The sequence below is a fragment of the Sceloporus occidentalis genome, unplaced genomic scaffold (assembly GCF_023333645.1).
Source record: "Sceloporus occidentalis isolate IW3139 unplaced genomic scaffold, rSceOcc1.0.p SCAF_131, whole genome shotgun sequence".
In the NCBI taxonomy this organism is placed as follows: domain Eukaryota; kingdom Metazoa; phylum Chordata; class Lepidosauria; order Squamata; family Phrynosomatidae; genus Sceloporus; species Sceloporus occidentalis.
The window spans coordinates 2,374,783-2,393,258 of record NW_028317111.1 but is presented as its reverse complement, the minus strand read 5'-3'; the positions used below and the strand labels follow the sequence as shown (position 1 = coordinate 2,393,258).

General features: G+C 39.5%; 1 protein-coding gene across 1 annotated transcript; it reads right to left on the bottom strand.

Annotated features, from left to right (window-relative positions):
• Positions 1-4,102: 4,102 nt before the first annotated feature.
• On the bottom strand, positions 4,103-16,717 carry LOC149281512 (cytochrome P450 2K4-like). The gene is made up of 9 exons (XM_089499229.1): positions 16,532-16,717; positions 14,077-14,239; positions 10,981-11,130; positions 10,283-10,443; positions 9,497-9,670; positions 7,577-7,718; positions 5,359-5,543; positions 4,508-4,649; positions 4,103-4,284 (listed from the first exon to the last, which is right to left on the bottom strand). The coding sequence occupies exons 1-9, from the start codon at positions 16,715-16,717 to the stop codon at positions 4,103-4,105; spliced, it is 1,485 nt and encodes a 494-aa protein (XP_089355355.1).
• Between the last annotated feature and the right edge of the window lie 1,759 nt (positions 16,718-18,476).

The following is an 18,476-nucleotide window of genomic DNA, read 5'->3' as shown; positions in this document are numbered from 1 at the left end:
TGTAAAATATGTTTACTCTTAGGCGTCCTGTGACTCTTTGGCTTTAAATACATTTAGCTGAATACTTATTTCAAAGAAATTCATAAAAAAGTACATTTATATACCGTATTTGATCAATTATAAGACAACCCCCTAAACGTTGGATTTTAATTAAAATTTAAAAAAAATTAAATAAAAATAAGAAAAGGCCTGAATATAAGACAATTATATTGGGGGGAAAAAAATTAAAACTGCTGTTCTCTCACACTCTCATTCACTCTCTCTCACACTCTCTCACGGTGTCTGTCATTGTCTCTCTAGCTTCTCCGCAGACTTCTTCCGCGTACCTGCCTCCTTTTCCGCTGCTCTACTTTTCCTCTTGCCTCTTCTTGTTCCTCTTTCTTCTGTCTTTGTCCGCTTCTCCCCAGTATCAGCCCCATTATCCAGATACATTAGCTAAAAGACGAAGAAAAAAAAAATCCACAAATCCATCTACAATATTCTGGCCTCTTGGAGCACATCCGCGAAAGAGCGGAGGCACGGTGGGCACAACAAGGACAGCTTCTCTCTCCCCCCATCTTTTGCGGAAGTACTTTGATAACAGAGCTGATACCGGGGAGAAGCGCACGAAGAAAGAAGACAGGATCAAATAGAGGAACAGAGATAGTCTAGGTAGGAGCTTGGATCCATGTGTGTGTCTGCTTATGGGGTATGTCTTGTGTGTGCTTGTAGCCATGAAAATGCATTACGCTATTGTGTGTTTATGTACGTCAGCGCAGCAGCATTAGGTAAGAAACAGTATCTCTGCATCGTTGACTCATGTAAAAATTTTTGATGCAAAGGTGTGATGTGAGGCTCCGGGTGTTCAGGGCCAGAGGCATGGTCACCTTCCATCTCAAGGTACTACAGGTGACCATGCCTCAACGGGTTGAAGAATGCATATTACTGTAGTTACAAAGTACTTGCATTAATGCATTTGACAGCAGAGTGGTCCCTTTTTTGTGTGGTCACTTTGAAAATTCGTGGAGAGTTCTCCAGAATTACTCCATATGATTTTTTTTTTCCTGGCCCCCAGCTTCTGGGGTTGTAGGACATCTGTTACCCCAAACACTTATGGTGTTGCTTGTGCCGAGGTGGTTTACTTAGCATCTATAGTACTATGTATGCATTCTTTATTGGTGAGGCTACATGGAACACCAAGGTGTTCCTTTCAGAAATGTACTGTTCCAGTCCTGTCGAATAAGAAAATCCATAGGAAACTCATAAAACGAACACTGAAGGGATCCGGTCAGGGTGGAAATTCCATCTACACCTTACATTTCCCTATTGTGATTGTACCCTGGTGATTGTATGTAGAATTGCAGTAAAACACCCAAAAGGTTTTCTATAATGGCCCAAAATTTTGAAATCAAGGAAGTTCATCAGTGAGCCATTCAGTAAGGTTATCTGAGTTTGTTGTGTTTTTTATTATTAAAGGCCAAGGTGGAATTGGCTTCTCGTACAATAATCGGTCACATGACGCATTGCAAGCTTGATGTTGAAATATTAAGCAATTTAATCGAGATAAGAGTGTAATGGGGAGAAAACATAAGCTGTAGACATTTTTTGCTGATATTTGTTCGATGTGGGTGAAATACGGTTTACATAATAACCATTCTGTGCTTGGGTCAAGGTCAATAAAAAAAAATAAGATTCATGAAAAATATCAAGTATTTATCTATCGGTATGGAGATGATGTGTAGATTATTTTTTAAGAGGAATCAAGTACGTATTTTGGGGAGATTGTTTCTTTTTTGGCCAAATGTTGGTATTCACCTTTTGAAATGTACACTTCTGTGTCCTGACCCCCCCCCGGCCTTCTACAAGCCATAACTTAGCGCCTTTTTACCTAAAATAACGTTCTCTTATTCCACCTCTCTCTCTTCTTAGCATTCCTAACACTATTTATTTACTGTAAGGGTTTTGATTATTTTCTAAAACATTTTATGTATAAAGTATGATGTAACTGGATTATGATCCATATAACCTCTAGGATTAGATAAATGATTTTAGATGTTTTTTTATGTTGATGGACATTAAAGAAAATCAGACTTTGAATAGAACCAACTCCCATTGTGACGTCCGCACTGTGAAGAAGCCTCTGATTGGCGAAATGCGTTGTGGAAATATTCGGCCTGCGGTAATCGCGCGGGGATCCTGAGCGAAACGGAACATCACTGACGACACAGAAAGACAGGCAAGTTTCTGCAGAGGAGCCAATAAACCTTTTGTAAGGGATTTAGTGATTCCACTTTCTGTCATTCCTGGGTAAAGTTTTTGATATTTGTGGTAATTACTAATTTAAAAGAAAGCTCTACGAAAACGAAATGTGGCTTTTTTAATCTCAAAATGAGGCTCGGAAAGTATTCTTTGAATGAAGCTTGGAGATGTTGAAACAATACTGCAGAAAATCATGGAATTGGGAGAGTCAAGAACAGGTATGAAGATAGTGTTGTGACCTCCATGACCAGGCCCGGACTGGGACAAAAAATAGGCATATGCATTCACACTACCCCCTCTCCCCATCTTATCTGCCCCTTCACACTATGTACCCCCTTCCCCACTTCTCAATATGTACCCCCTCTCACTATCTATCCCCTCTCCCCATTTCTCGCTATCTAACCCCCCTCTGCCCCTTCTCACTGCACCCCCCTCCCTCACCCTACTTACCTTGTTGCCAGAGCAAGCAGCAACTGCGACCGGGCCCGCGGCAGGGCCGGATTGACTTAGGGGCTGATGAAGCTGCAGCTCCAGGCCCCTACCTTAAATAGGCCCAGTCAGGACCGGACTGCCATTAGTCGGGGCAGTGTGTAGAGCTCTGGATTCGCGTAGAGCTCTACACGCTGCCCGAACTAAGCACCGGGGACTCAGATGCAGGGGACCTGGATCCTCCTGTGTATGCCCCCCGCCCTCAACTTACCGGTGCTTCTGAGTCCCCGGTGCTTAGTCTGGGCAGCGTGTAGAGCTCTACGCAATTCGCGTAGAGCGGACATTGTCTACGCGAATCGCGTAGAGTTCTACACGCTGCCCGGACTAAGCACCGGGGACTCAGATGCAGGGGACCTGGATCATCCTGTGTTATGCCCCCCCCCCAACTTACCGGTGCTTCTGAGTCCCCGGTGCTTAGTCCGGGCAGCGTGTAGAGCTGTACGCGATTCGCGTAGAGCGGAAGTTGTCTACGCGAATCGCGTAGAGCTCTACACGCTGCCCGGACTAAGCACCGGGGGATTCAGAAGCACCGGTAAGTTTGGAGGAGGGAGGGGGAGGGAGTGTTAAATGGGGGGCATAAGGCATTTCTGGAGGCAGAGTGCTCTGTGAAATGCCTTTTAACTCCCATTAATGCCACTCTGCCGCCAGAAATGCCTTTTAACCCTCTATACGCCACTCTGCCTCCTGAAATGCCCTATACCTCCCTATGTGCCACTCTGCCCTATAATATGCCTTTTAACCCCCTAAATGCCAGAGTGGCATATAGGGGTATAAGGCATTTCTGGAGACAGAATGGCACATAGGGGGTCAAAAGGCATATCATGGGGCACAGTGGCATATAGAGGGTTAAAAGGTGTATCATGGGGCACAGTGGCATTTAGAGGGTTAAAAGGCATATCATGGGGCACAGTGGCATATATGGGGTATAAGGCATTTCTGGGGCATGGTGGCAGATGTGCATAACTGGGCTGGCAGGTTGAAAAAAAGGAAATAAAAACAAAATATTTTTCTCAATCGTAGCTTTTATTAACATATATGCCACTCTGTTCCATTAAATTAGCATGGGTTATTCAGCTTTATTAAAGAGAGCAAAGTCTAATTGACATATGTTGGCCTACGTGGGACGCAATTTAAACGCAAACATGAAAATCCAATATAATGTTGAGTGCATTAGAAGAAAAAGTGAAATTATCCCAATTATCTCTACTGTGTTAACAGCCAATGATTATATACGGGATGTATAAGCGCAGCTAGGAAATTTCCAGCACTGCTACTTTGGAGCTCCATGTCCTCCCCATCCATATGGGAGGGGATAGCGTGAGTTAGGAAGATGGACCTAGCCCGGAGCTTCCGGTACGAACCGGGAGAGTTAATTCTAGAAACGTGGCTTAGCGCAGATCATTTGCATTGGTGGTGTATTAGTGAATCCAATTCCCAAGGTCAAATCGACCTCTGCAACCCCAGGAGGAAGACAAAATGTGAACTTCTGGAGTAGGCTAGTAAAAAAGATAAAGAGCTCCATTTTTGCCAGGTTCTCTCCAGCGCAAACCCTGCGACCTGTAGAATGAAGAACACAAATATCACACACTTTTTATTTTCATCATTTCATGACGTAGCTAATATAGTAATAATTGCAGAGTTATAAGCATGAACGGCATTCAACCGTGCTCATATTCAGAGAATCAATGAATGATAAATTTAGATAAAAAGTTTAATTTTAAATAAACTAATTTTAAAATTAAAAACATTTTTACATTTTAATTTTCTTGAAGAAAATTACCTGCTGAAAATGGCATAAAAGCATCTTTTTTTAAGAAATTTCCTTCTGCATCTAGAAAATTATTTGGATTAAATTCATCTGGATAGTCAAATTGTGTCTTGTCTCGCAGGACGGATGAGAGCAATGGAATTATACATGTTCCCTGGATTAAAAAACAAGAGAAATAAAAAAAAAAGGAGAAAGGGCATCATACTGTTTATTATATGTTCAAGAATGTACAAATTACCAAGAGCAAAAAATTCAAATAAAGAAGGCTTTTACATCTTAAAATAAGGTCTATGGAATGTTTAATGTTCATTACATCACAACATGTGTCTCTTTTTTAATTCACCGTCAATGTTTATCAGAATAAAATAATGGATTTTGCCAGTGTCTCAAATGTATAGAGCAGGACTATTCAATAAAATTTAAGTACGAAGCTTGCGTATACATAGGATATATCCATCATTCTGTGCCCAGAGAGATTAGGGTTAAGGAGCGAACACAGGAGCACTTTACCTTCTAGTCCTTATCTATATGAAAATCTGAACTAAAAAATGAACAACAAAAAAGGAGTTTTGACTGTACTGATTACAAAGTATCTGCTATACATACACCTGCAGGACTAGCTCCACCTAGTGGCCGAGCATTGGATTGCAAGGTTTATATTCCCTACCTCTCTCCTCTGTCAGTCTCATTATTGGCTGCCTGTATGTTTCATGATTCCTTTTAAGAATCTGACTTCAACCTACAAATCTCTCTCTCTATCTCTATCTCTCTCTTTCTCTCTCTGCCTCTCTGTTTCTTATATATATATATATTTCAGAACATACCGTAATTCCTAGTAAATATAAAACACAATAAAAACTTACTTTTGGAATAAAATATCCCTTAAAAGTGACATCTTTCGTAGTTTCATGGGGCACATTCAGCGGAATAATATCTGCGAATCTCTGTATTTCATGTATGACTGCATTAGTATATGGCAATAGTCCACGGTGATTGCAATTAGGCTGCGCTAATCCTACTACTTGTGAAATTTCCTTCTGGACCTTTTCTAAATAAGAAAAAAAAAGCATATTTATTACTATCATTAAAAAATATAGTACACATACAATATGCCAAAGGAATCCCCCCGAAACTATGGAATTAGCTAAAATTATTGAAGTTGTTTCTAATTATTAAAATGTCAGTTGGACTGAACAGTCTACGCTCATTTATGAAAACTACTAATAGCTTTTCCATTTTGTTTGTCTGTGTTCTGAATATTCTAAAGGTTTTCTGTAGAGGCCAATATCCAAATCTAAGCGAGGCACAACTAGCCAGGGGTCGGCGCCAATGTTGCTCGTGGAGGACATTTACTGGGGTTAGTGGTGGACAATTTAATGATGTTCTATAGACCTTCACAAACCTTGTACTGATACTTCATCTGTCGCTGCAACTAGCGTAATATGATCAGTTTGCAGTCCAGAAACCCTGGAGTCATAGGCGTAAGGGGAACATGACCCTGCCAGCACTACAGGACGTACCACATGGTATTAGGGCAGGAAAGGGTTAACCTAGCAAGGACGAGGAAGGAAGGTACAGGGAACTCGGGAGGAAGTCACAGGGAATGTGACTTTAGGGGGAAGAGGACAGGGCTATAAAGCCCCTCTAAGCACAAGTGCAGGGGGCAATTATTACTGAACACCACAGGAGCAGTTTACCACCAACCCTCCCCCTTGTTTTTTTGGCCATGTGTTTCCATTTTGGCTGGTGTTTTCTTTCCCACTTTCCCTCTTTTTCTGCTTCTTTTGCAGGATCCGTTTTCTTTGCTGTTGGCGGAGGAGTTCCCTGGAGAAGTTTGAAGGATAATGGGAGTAGCGAGTTGAAGGTTTTGGTTAGAGGTTAGAGTTAATGCCCTCCCTGTACAGGATTAAGGCAAATTTAAGGTGGAGCTCCCCCAATCCGACACGCGGTCGTTTGGACGATTGCTGGTATCTGGCGGAAGGGGTAGTGTGAAGCCATTGTCTGTGTTTAGGTTGGGAACCCCCAGGTGATTGTTTGTACACAGATGTACAGAAGACTGTATAGTATTTATACAGAAGTTATTATTAAAGTGTTTTTTACAATAATTTATAAAATGTTAAATAAAGTTATGTCGAGACATTTGCTAAATAAATGTCTCGGCCTTTTCTAAATCCAATCCTGCTGGTGTCTGAGTTTTATTTCGGGTTTGGGAAATGGGGAACCTCCTGGGTATGGGCAGTGCAAGGGTCATGAAGTTCTGTCCCTTTCCCTCCCCTTACAAATGGCTGCCAGTATCTGAGCCCGATCTACTAGGCAGAACACCCTGACTCCTTATCATACTGCCAGTAGGAAACAATAGAATGGTTAAGTCTTAATCATCCAGTGAGACCTGCTTATTAATGAAAGTCTATGGAGGAATGGACTTCATTAGCATTGCCATAAAGCATCAGCTCAGTGTGGTGTTTGAGCAGGGAAAGTCAGCTAAAATATCAAATGACTGCTAGCAATGGCGGCCACCGGGTCTACAAATACAATTGAACAAAAATATATATTACCATATATTGTTTAATGCCGACCTACATTACTGCATTGGACTTTCCCTTTAAGATGGCTGCTCCCATGGTAGGCACATAAGGTTTTTTTTTTAATAGAAATATTTTGTTTATTTCAAAAGCGACATAAAATGTAGGATTTGTAAAATTTGACAAGCTTGTAATTCATGATATATTAATAAACACATAAATATTGAATTCATAGTTTAGTTTTAAGTTTTTCTGACTTACATTCACTGGCTGTGGCAAATAATATATTTTCAGAGCTGACAACTATTACACAAAGGTTCCCAGATAAGCTAGAAAATCTCCCAAATGCATAACTCAATATAAATAGATGAAACATTGACATCATATATTAATAACATTAAATGTATTCTTTAAGCTTCATCTTGTATTTGTATCATAGACACAACTACCTATATAATAAAATAATAGTGATATGATAAGGAATAATCATTAACAATAAAAATATTTATTAAATATGCAAAAATATGATATTCAATTAAAAGAAATCAATAAGAAATACCTTGGATTTTTGGATATTTAATCATAAGAAGTAGACCCCAGCGGAGGGTGGTTGATGTTGTTTCCATTCCAGCAGAAAACAAATTTCTTACTACAAAGATTAAGTTTTCTTCATGGAAATACTTTTTCGAGACCTCTGTACCCTAAAATTAACAAGAGAATCATATTTTTTTTCTCTTTTATATGGCAATAGCCTATTAGGGAACACTTTTGTGTCACATGACCATTAGGTGTCCCTGGCAAAAAATGTATTTGACTAAATAATTTTCTGGTAAAGTTTTAGAATATTTAGTCATAGCTGATCAACTTCAACTAAAAGCACCATTTTCTCTTGGACTACTATGGCTAGATCCATTTTTCTTATTGGGAATAAGAATGATGGAGATGATTCTTCTAATGCTGCCTTCAGTTAAAAATGTGTTACAACTCAGTTTTAAACAATGAGTTGAAAAGTGGAGTATTACTATCCACTAGTGGATGGGTAGTGGATGGGAGGTGATGGTGGTCTATCCATGCTTCCTCGGTGTAGAAAGAAGAAACGGGCCCCGCAAGGGAAAGCATGGCTTCTCCCGGAGGCTCTGCATCAAAACTGAAAGGTTAATTCTTACACCTATATATATAACATGATAATCATTTTCTACAGGCGGAAGCTGCCATCTTACTGCTGCTGTATCACATACTTTAAATACCTGCCCTAAAATAATACATTTGTGATAATAGCTTTACAGAGAAACTGCATGGCTGTAAGCAATCGCTAGTGCCTCACTATGCAGGTAGAGTCCAGGAAGCTGGTTACCACTTCCTGCTTGGGCTAACAGTGGGATTCTGACGCATTGTCTATTGAGGGATCATGGGCATACCTGGGAACTTTCCGGATTTGACCGCTTCTCCGGTCCTCCGGGTCAAGACTCGAATTCTCCGGGTTGCGGGGTCTTGACACACCTGCTCCCGCCTATTTTCCCTAGAATTATGGGTGTTTCCAGCAGAGGTCAGTGGGATCGCCCCCGACATCAGCGGGACCGCCCACCGATGTACACAGGACCGCCCACCGACGTACGCAGGACCGCCCGCTGACGTCAGTGTGCAGTCCTGGCCGCGTCCCGCAAGGTAAGGCTCCGGGTAGCCGGAGGCCAAAAGTTCCCAGGTATGATCATTGGAAATGAAAGACAATTAGCATAAAATGCCCTTGCTATGTCTTTGGTCATCGTCACAGCTAGTAAATCTAAATTAGAATAACAAAAACATTTAACTTATTAAAATTATGGATATATATTACATGTAAAAGTTCCCCTTTTAAGCAGTTGGGTATAGAGCTCACAAAATGTCCTTTCATGTCTACCTTTTGTCAGCCTGTCCCCGAAAGGAAGCAGATTGATGCCCGCGGGGGTCAACGTGGCCAGAGTGAGCCCTGACTTTGGAGCCAATTTTTGGTAAGTTGAGGGTGGGGTTTAGAGGGTAGTTACTTAAGGGGTTGTGACATGAGGCTGAGGGACATTTTGTAGTCACCTTACCCTGTGTTTTTTGTCTCACCCACCCTCCCTGTTTGTTATGTTAGGTTGGGGTATTTCTGCTTACAAGGCATCTAGGGGGTATGAATGCTCTGGGGGAAGAGCGTTTGGCGGGGGGGGGGTTCCCAGTAGGTGGTGGTTGGAACATCAGATTTGGGTTTGGGCATCTTGGTATGCCTTTCCCTGTGTGGTGGTTCCTAGTTTGCCTGGTAGGGTTTATGGGTTTTGTTAATTATTTAAGGCTGCTGCCTTTTCAACCCAATTTTCTGGTGTCTGTCGTTACTGGGATAAGGTAAATTGAGTGGGGGCTTGACCCGGAGATCGGGGGTACTCCAGTCATAACATGACGTTGGAAGACGTTAGCAGTGAGGATATATATAGTCACAAGTTTGAAGATCACACAAAACTAGTACCTCATTTTGTCGAACTAGGAATGTATCAATGAAACTCCTCTGGTCGTCTACATCTAAATTATTTAGATGCTGGACAAATTTGCTTTTAATGAAGGCACAAAGTTCTTTCACATTTTTCATAATAGTTTGATGACTTCCAGGAAGAAATCCGAAATACGGAAATACATTATATATCTACAAAAATGACATAGGAAAAAGCAAGTAAGGCCAGTAAAGTGGAGACATCAAAACTTCATCAACAAAGCCCTCATTGGTCACCGTCTAAGAGCAGCTTGAGCAGCAATCTGTATATTCGTGAAAATACAGTTTTTGTATTAGTTGAATATGTTACATATTTCATTATAATAATGCAATATTAATAATAAAACCATTTTGTTGCTGAGAGTCTAATCTTTTGTGGTGGGCTATTTAAGGACTAATATGTAATTTTGAAATTCCCCTGGTATGCTGCATAGGGCATGTGTAGGGGGTAATAGTCATTTCACTTTTATTATATCTTTGTTTGGGCTCCACATCTTATACACCATGAATCCATCAACATCTTGAAAACAATAGTCTCTTCCTTATATTATTCTATGCCAATAATGTTTGATATTTGGGAAAGATTAAATTGTCATTAATTACAATTTTTTTCCAAATTAGAGCAAAAAACAATAGGAAACCAGTATTTTTAAAATTACAAAAGAGCTAAACTTCGGAACATGGTCAATGAATGGTTTTAATTGATTGCTCTAAATGTCCATTTTGCCTTAAATCTGTTTTCGTACATGTGCACATAAATATTACCGAAACTGACGGAGCTCCCAGAAGTCTCACATTCTCATTGACCAGACTTAAGAGGTTTGTAAATGTTTGGTCCTCATAATCCATGCGCTGTCCAAGTAGTACGGCAACTATAATATTGGCAACTGCTGCATTCAGTATCATAGTGCACTCAAAGGGTTTACCTGTTAATGCCGAATTAAGGACAACCATAAATACATGATAAAGAATACAGTTAAGAAGATAGTAATGGACAGCTAAGATAAAAAAGGGAAACACATATGACATAGAAGCATATACATTATGTATAAACGTGAAGGGGAATAACACTTTGGAAAGTAAGTGTAGATGTTGTATATTTGGCCAGTCGCATTTTGTTGCTTTGTTCTGTTCTAATGCGACACGTGTGTCAGTAAAACAACCAACATTTGTTGTGTTTACCGGTATTCTATATGTGCATAGCTGGAACTATAAATGGATGATCTTCTCCTTCCAATTAATGTTTAGATCAATATGAACAGTGGCATGGACTTTCCTCGGGCTTCCATATCTTGAGGGTCAAGTCTAGATCTGTCTCAACTCCAGCTTGATTCATGCCATGCCACAAGTAGGCATACCGACTTCTTTATATATGGTTGTGTGTGGCAACTTTGACCAACTTATTGTTCTTTTCTATATTTCCCCCTTGCAAAAAGCCTTTCACAATTATACATTTACTATACCTTTTAATGACTCAAAATGTCTCAGCAAGTGGCCACCTTCCTCATTAATTTTCTCCTCTATGCCGCTCTTCCCCATTCCAAAGTCACGTAAGGTTGTGATAGTGAACCTTCTCATTACCTTCCAGTTTTCTCCTTGTGAATGAACAAGTCCTGAATGACAGAATTAAAGGTTTAGGAGAATGGGAAAAATAAAGTAACATAATGAAAGAACCAAATATATATATATTATGCAAATGGTCCAAAAGGATTTGGACACATTTTTCAGTCCTTATGGGCCATTCATTTTCGGACAATGAACTACATTTCCTGCCTGTTTGTTTTCGAGGATCATTTTAAATTTGGGAATTAAATTTGTTGTCCTACGCCCACATTTACTCAAACTCTCTTAGAGCCTCACTCTCTCATATACCTTGTCCAGTTGTTGGAGAGGACATCAACAGAAGCTCTGTCATTTTGGTGGAAGTTTACACTACGTTATCTTAAGGCAAAATGGCGAAGCTACCAGTGACGTCCTCTGCCCCGTCTGTCCAATCGGGGTTGAAGACGTCACTGGATGCTCCGCCATTTTGGCGGAAGTTTCCACTGGGAGGTTATGTCCATGGAGATGTGGATAAAGAAAAAAGAGAAAAAAGAGAAGAACAAGAAGATGCGGGACACAGAAGTGAAGCTGTGGGACACTGAATCGGAATTGGGCGGCAGAGAAGATAGAGAGTCCTGCAGAGTGAATTGGGCGACAGTGAACAAGCTCGTAAACCTCATTGTATATGAAGTCGATATATGTAATGTATTGAGTTTTGATTCTAACCACCCACCATCAGTATTATATTTAGGAGATGCAGTGAAAATCTCAAGGCAACTTAAGCCTCAATCACATAAAAAACTTGCTTCATATGAGTAGTGTACATAGTATAGGAAAAAAGAGAGGGGAGATCTGTGTTTTTCAGAAACAGATTTCCATTACTTGGACTAGAGACTAAGATGTAACCTGAGTGACTAACCTGACTCTAAGACGAGACCAAGGACTAATTAAGGTAACATTGGCAGACAAAATGGGCTGAATGGTTCTTATCTGCCATCAAATTCTATGCTTCTATGGTAATCTGTTTTTTAGGTTTTTGCCAAATTGAAAAGACAATAAAAACAGTACAAATTCAGCCATTACCTAATATTCTCTTCAAATACAATTGCTGTCATGCCTACTTAATCCTCAGTAAGGCTGCCTCTCATGGTGCCACTGAGTCAATGTAGACATAAATAAATATGTCACTATGGACGAACCTTTAATGTAACTGAATCTAGGGTTCGACATGAAGAGTAGACTCGTCCATATACTAGAAAGCTTCACGTGGCAAAATATTAAAACAGTTTGGAATATAGAGAATAAGCTTTAAAAGTCACGTAAGGTCACCTAGAACAACAATGTTGGACAGTGACACGTGAAGCCTGTGCCCAAGGGTTAGGAGGGACGATATGTATCACAATTTTGATCATGTGATATAACTTGTGACATAAAATCACTCTGATTGAAGTTCGGCTTCTCAGATATTTTTATATTAATATGTATTATTACATATTTTACTGCTTTTACTTCTCATTGTATGTGCAGTTTGTGTTAATTCAAATATCCATAATGTTCCCTATTACTATATTCACTGTGTTCCCGTTACATAGTTAAATGTTTCCATCACTTCCCCCCTTTCTCTGCTTTTCTCCAAGCTATACATATAGAGTTTCTTTAGTCTTGTCAGGATTCAGCCCCAGCCTTGCAAACTGCCAGGCGTGGCCGCCCCTTGAAGAGGTCTGCCTGGAGTTGAACTCCTCTTCACAGCTCCCTGCCTTGTGCCCTGTCCAGTGGGCTTCCTGCCTTCAGCCCTGTCCAGTGGGCTTCCTGCCATATGTACGTTTTTCTTGCTAAGAGACTGTTTAACCTGTATTTGTTTGTCCTGCCATAATATATACAATGCATAGCATTACCTGGAATGTATTCCTTTACCTGTGGTGTATTCCTTTGCGCTTATCTGTCTTATCCTTCGGTTACCATGCATCGCTGTGTGCAGACAGAACCCCAGGTATCACCTGCAATGAGGCTCCTACCCAACCTGATTACCCGGGTCCTGACAAGTCTATCCTGATCATTTTTTCCTGCAAACCATTCCTCTTCTGAACATTCTCAAGCATATCAATATACTTCTGGGGTGTGAGGTCATGCCTCATGCCTCCTCCTGCTACTAATGGCACTTGCCATACAACCCAGCACCCTGCTTGCTTTTCTCTTCACACTTGAATTTTATTTTTCTTTATTCATTAGATTTAACTTTAAGTAATTAATCAATACACGTAGGTGTTCTTATACAATACAAAGTCACGTAATTAAATCAAATTGATTGAATGCTGTTAAATATAAAGTCATCTTCATCAAGACTTAACTTATCTTGTTCACACATGACCTTTATAGAATAGATCCTTCTGTCCCTCTTTGCTCTCCTTCTCTCATGTATCACTATCCTTCTCTCTTTCTCACTATATATATATATATATATATATATATATATATATATATATTTATTTATATATATAGTTCTAGAATTGCCATCGTGGAGAATTTATGTTTTTTCTTGTTTTCTCTTATAACATGGTTGGGAATGGATATGTACAATCCTCTTATATCATTTCCCTGGCTTGATTGTTTTCTTAATTGTTAAAGTATTGTGTAAATGAAGATCCCGTACATACAGCTCAGTGGGAATTTGTTAATTCATACTTGAGAACTGATATCCCTGAAAACTAAAGAATAATCATTCTTTAGCCTGTGGTGCTTGGGAATATGGGACGACTATTATTCCAGGTGGATTTTTTTTATAATACCATTGACTATGATTAATACAAGTTAAACCAAAAACAAATCTAAACAGTTGCTTTTGAATTATAATATGCCAAGAGGCATTTAGCAGACAATAACCAGGACAGAGAGAAACCAGGAAAGGGAGTTTTATTTAGTGGACGCTCCCCTGAAAACAGGGACGCCCGCTTTTTGTCGATGGCCAGGCTTTGTGGGGAAAACAGATGATGTTTGGGGGTAGAAATAAATGAACTTACCCAACCCTTTGTCCATCTTTTTAAATATCGGCAAAAGCCACCTTTCCCCGAACTCTTCAGCATGGTTCACCAGGGCATCTTTTACGGTTTCGTATCCAGCCAGGACCACCATTTTTTTCATGCCCATCTGAACACTGAACACGGGGCCATAGGTTTTGGATAGCTTGATCGTAAGAGAGTATTAGAGAATAGTAAGATGGAAAGTAGAATTTTGGCAACAATAAAGGGAAACTGTTTTTAACATGACAGAATCACTCTGTGGTTTGGACTTCTTGTTTTTCGATCAGTCTATTTAATTTGAAGATACATGTTAGAGAAGCCGATATCAAGAAGTGTGTTCTACCCGAAACCAAATCTCATAACCTCTCCGGTTCTCGCCTGAAGACTTGCTTTTCCGGATCACCGCGGCAGTAGTGTGGAGACGCCCTACCACGTAAATTTTTCTGCGTTTGTAGCTAGTCCCAAAGAGCGAGGGCATCAGATAGCTCCCAGGAATGCAAATAGGCCTAGGCCCCTAGCAATAGTTCCAAGAGAGCATCAGGCTGTTGGCCACCAAACCAAAAACTAACCACCCAATTGGGCCATCAGGCTTCCTGTTCACTGCCGCTCAATGGGAAGATCTTTGTATCGACCCATTTAGCTGGCAACGCTGCCCAGGGTCAGACCTAGGGCGGCATCAAATATAAATACCTTACAGCAGATATATATATATGGCTAAAGGTTGCAAAACTTGAAAACCTGAAAAGAAAATGAAAGAGAAGAAAGAGAACAAGACAGGAGAGAGAGAGAGAGAGAGAGAGAGAGAGAAGAAGAAAAAAAAAGAAAGAATGAGGAGGAATTGATGAAAGAAAGGGACAGGGAAAGACAGAGAGAAAATAAAAAAGAGAGAGAGCTGGAGTAACAGATCAGGTGAGTGTGTGGTGCTCTTGGCTAGTGGCCCAACAGACATTTGCTTGGCATGCCAGATGGTCAGTTGAGGCCTGGGGAGAGGAGAACGAATAAAAAAAAACGAGAGAGAGAAAAATGAGAAGAAAGGAAGAGAGAAAGAAGCAAAAGAGAGAGAGAAAAAACATTTAATGACTGGGCCCATAAGCTATTTACTAAAAAAGGTGTTAATTAAGAATATCGAAAATGTTAGAACTCGCTTTCATTCATAATTTTCATTCACATGGCTTATATATATAGTGTATGAAACTCTACATTATACATACATTATATTACATACATTACATTATACATATATAACATGAGCAAGGCTATGTTTAGGATGTATGGTATTGGCAAATTTTAGCACCTAACAGGGTTTGTTAAAGGCCTTGGATAAACCCATGGCTTTTATCCCCAATTTGCTCAGCGTATGTGCTACACACTGCAGATAACGTGGTTAATATTTATTAAACATCTGGCCCTACCTAACTGTGAGACAGAAAAAACATCATTCTAGATCAACAACAAAAAACAAAGGTCAAAACATCCGAGGAAGAGTATGTTAAGGTTCAATATCATTTTCACTGCGCAGCAACAGAAATTGAAATAAATGTAACAAATAAACAGAATTTCTATTGATATACAACAAAAATGGAAATATAACTGTAATTCAGCCAGTGTGAGTAAACAGTCCTGCACCAAAAAGCAGAACACAATAGGAATCTAATTCAGAATCTTGCATTTTTGGTGGCTTTAAACACCGGTCTTTTTTCTATGCCTAAAATCTGTGTCCAAATTCTGGAAATCAACCAATATTTAAACCTTTATGTGGGGCTTTGGACAAAAAATACAAAATGAAATACAAAGTAAATAAAAACATCTATTATGTATATGTGTTTGATATCCATTTTTGTATTTTAAGGAATAAATGTCTTAACAGTTCTATTTTCTTTCTTTCTTTCTTTCTCTCTTTCTGTCTTCATTCTATATCTCTTTCACTATTCTTTTTCATTCTCCATGCTTTCTTTCTTTTTCATTCTTTATCATTTCTTTCTTTTTTCCTTCCCTTACACTCACTCCCTGTCTCGCTTTCTAGGGAGTAGGGAGTATATATGTGATAGAGGGCTGAGTATTTTTTAAATTTCTATTTTTTTATTTTTTAATGTTTGATAAACATTATTGTATTTTAAGGAATAAATGTCTTAACAATTCTTTCTTTCTTCATTTTGTATCTCTTTTGCTATTCTTTTTCATTCTTTATCCTTTTTTTCCCATTCTTCATCATTTCTTTCTTTCTTTCTACCTTCCCTCCTTCCTTTCTCTTTTTCCTTTCTTGCTTTTCTTTCTTTTTCTCTCTCTCTAGCTGTAAGTCTGCCTATATTTCTCGTCCCGACTGACTCTAAATCTTTTTGCCAACATTTATTACACTGAGGTGTTACACCTAAACCTGCAAAAATGAAAATCTAAATAAAAAATCTGATACCTTTTACTTTCTCCTTTTTCTGTCAATATCAAAATAATCCCTTACCTTTAAATAAGTCAGGTGAGGTTTTTTCAGATCTATGCAATGCAAATTTCCAATTAACGGCAGACATCTGGGGCCCGGGGGAAAATTCTTCAATTTTCTTGAATTCCATTTGCTCAAAATAATAAAAATATATAGTAACGTCAAACCTAGGACAACAAACGTTGCTCCGTGGAAAGTCAATTCCATTGTTTCTTTCAAAGAGAGTATGTGTTGTGTTAATCTGTGGTTTGAAGGCAAAACTGTGCTATATATGAGGTTTTATTTCAAATGCTCCTCCTCCTTTTTTCCCCTCATGTTTAGACGAAACAGAAATTTGCCAAGCAGGGTAATATTTAAGTTTGCCTTTCCAGCCCTCACTTGCACTTTAATGCATCTGGTAGCCTTTTACATGTTTGTCTGGTAACCACTGGAAATGCGTGAGGGGATAATACAGAGTCCCCTTTTATAGGCCGGCACTTTTTCCTTATCCCAAAGTTCCATGGTTTGTAGGCGATATGTTTAGACGAAGTTACCTCATGGCTGCTCTCAAGTGATATACTCATTACCAGTTCTGATGAGTGTCTTATGAGACTCCCTCTGTACATGTGCAGAGATTGCTCCCATTGTTTTCAGTGGGAGCCCTTTCCTGCCACTTTAAGCAGACAATCAGTGGTGCAAAAATGGGGTGGGAGCTGCAGCTACTCCTAAAGGTAACTGCTTTAGTTATTGTTTTTAAAGATTTTGTAGGTTTAGGCTAACTATATTTTGCATTGGACTTGTACATTCGGATTTGTCCCAATTTCAAATGTACACATTTCGTATGAAACATGTAAGTTTCATACGAAGCCCCAAAAAGGAGGCCAGACCCCCTACGAATTGGGCAAAAATAGAGCAAAACATTTTCCACATTCACTCACTCTCTCTAACATTCTCATTCCAAAATGGCGGCGCTTTGTTGGTGTCCACTGCAATCCTCCAATCATCAATCCATGTGAGGGCAAAATGATGGCTCTTGTGGTGATGTCCTCTCCCCCATTGGAGGATCGGGGAGATGGCATCACCACAGTTCATGTGAGGGCAAAATGATGGCACTTGCGATGACATCCTGATTGGAGGATAGGGACGCCATATTGCCCTCAGTTGACCTGCGGATTTGGTCGTCAGAAGAGGGCTTGATCAGCAGAGAAGGTAAGAAGCGTAAGAGAGTGTGAGTGAATGTGGGCATTGGGCAACTAATTTTGTTCCCAATATACAAATTTTTCAGCGAAATCGAATGGGCAGGCTGAAATTCATTGCCTGAAAACAAATGGTCCAAAATCGAACCGAAAAATTTGTCCCAATCGTTTTTGGCCCATTTGAACATATGTATTTTGCACTCTAAATCTAGCAGTTTTTTGTCGTATACACCATGTTTGTTCAGCCATGATTCCTCCTTTTAATTTTTTTATACTACTTTTTAAATGTAAGTTCATTATTTTTTGTGAATAATGTATTAAAATGTGTAGATGATAGTAGTCAAAAAAACGAATTAAGTTGACAAAATATCCTGATTTTGGACAAACCATATGGTTTTTTTTGGAAATTACAGGGTAGTGAGTTTTTTTTTTAACTTTTTCCCCAACGATACCACCTCCAGGTACTACACAAAAAATACGGTAAAATACTATGCTACCAAAAATTATAACAGCTAATATGTTTCTAGATAATATCATTACTGGGTGTGCTTTCACAATCACATTATGTAGCAGTCTGCTTGTCAAGATGCCAGAAAAGGGTTGACACAGAAGTGAACGAGATACGACATGCAGTAATACGCTGTGCCTTTTCCTTAAGCATGATCGCTGTGAGATAGGGCCAAACTGGGAATAAAAAAACAGCCCTGGAAATAATGCAACACCAGCCCCATATGTCATAATTTCATTGATTTGCACACCAATTTGTGGGGTGCTAGGCTGATGCAAACTCA

Bases quoted from the DNA above. Each gene is read 5' to 3' on its own strand.
- LOC149281512 (XM_089499229.1), bottom strand. From the start codon at position 16,717: ATGGAATTGACTTTCCACGGAGCAACGTTTGTTGTCCTAGGTTTGACG. The intron at 11,131-14,076 runs GTAAGTTCATTT...TCTGTCATTCAG, and splicing joins AAAGATGGACAAAGGGTTGG to GACTTGTTCATTCACAAGGA. The intron at 7,719-9,496 runs GTACTAGTTTTG...TGTTAATTTTAG, and splicing joins TCCTAGTTCGACAAAATGAG to GGTACAGAGGTCTCGAAAAA.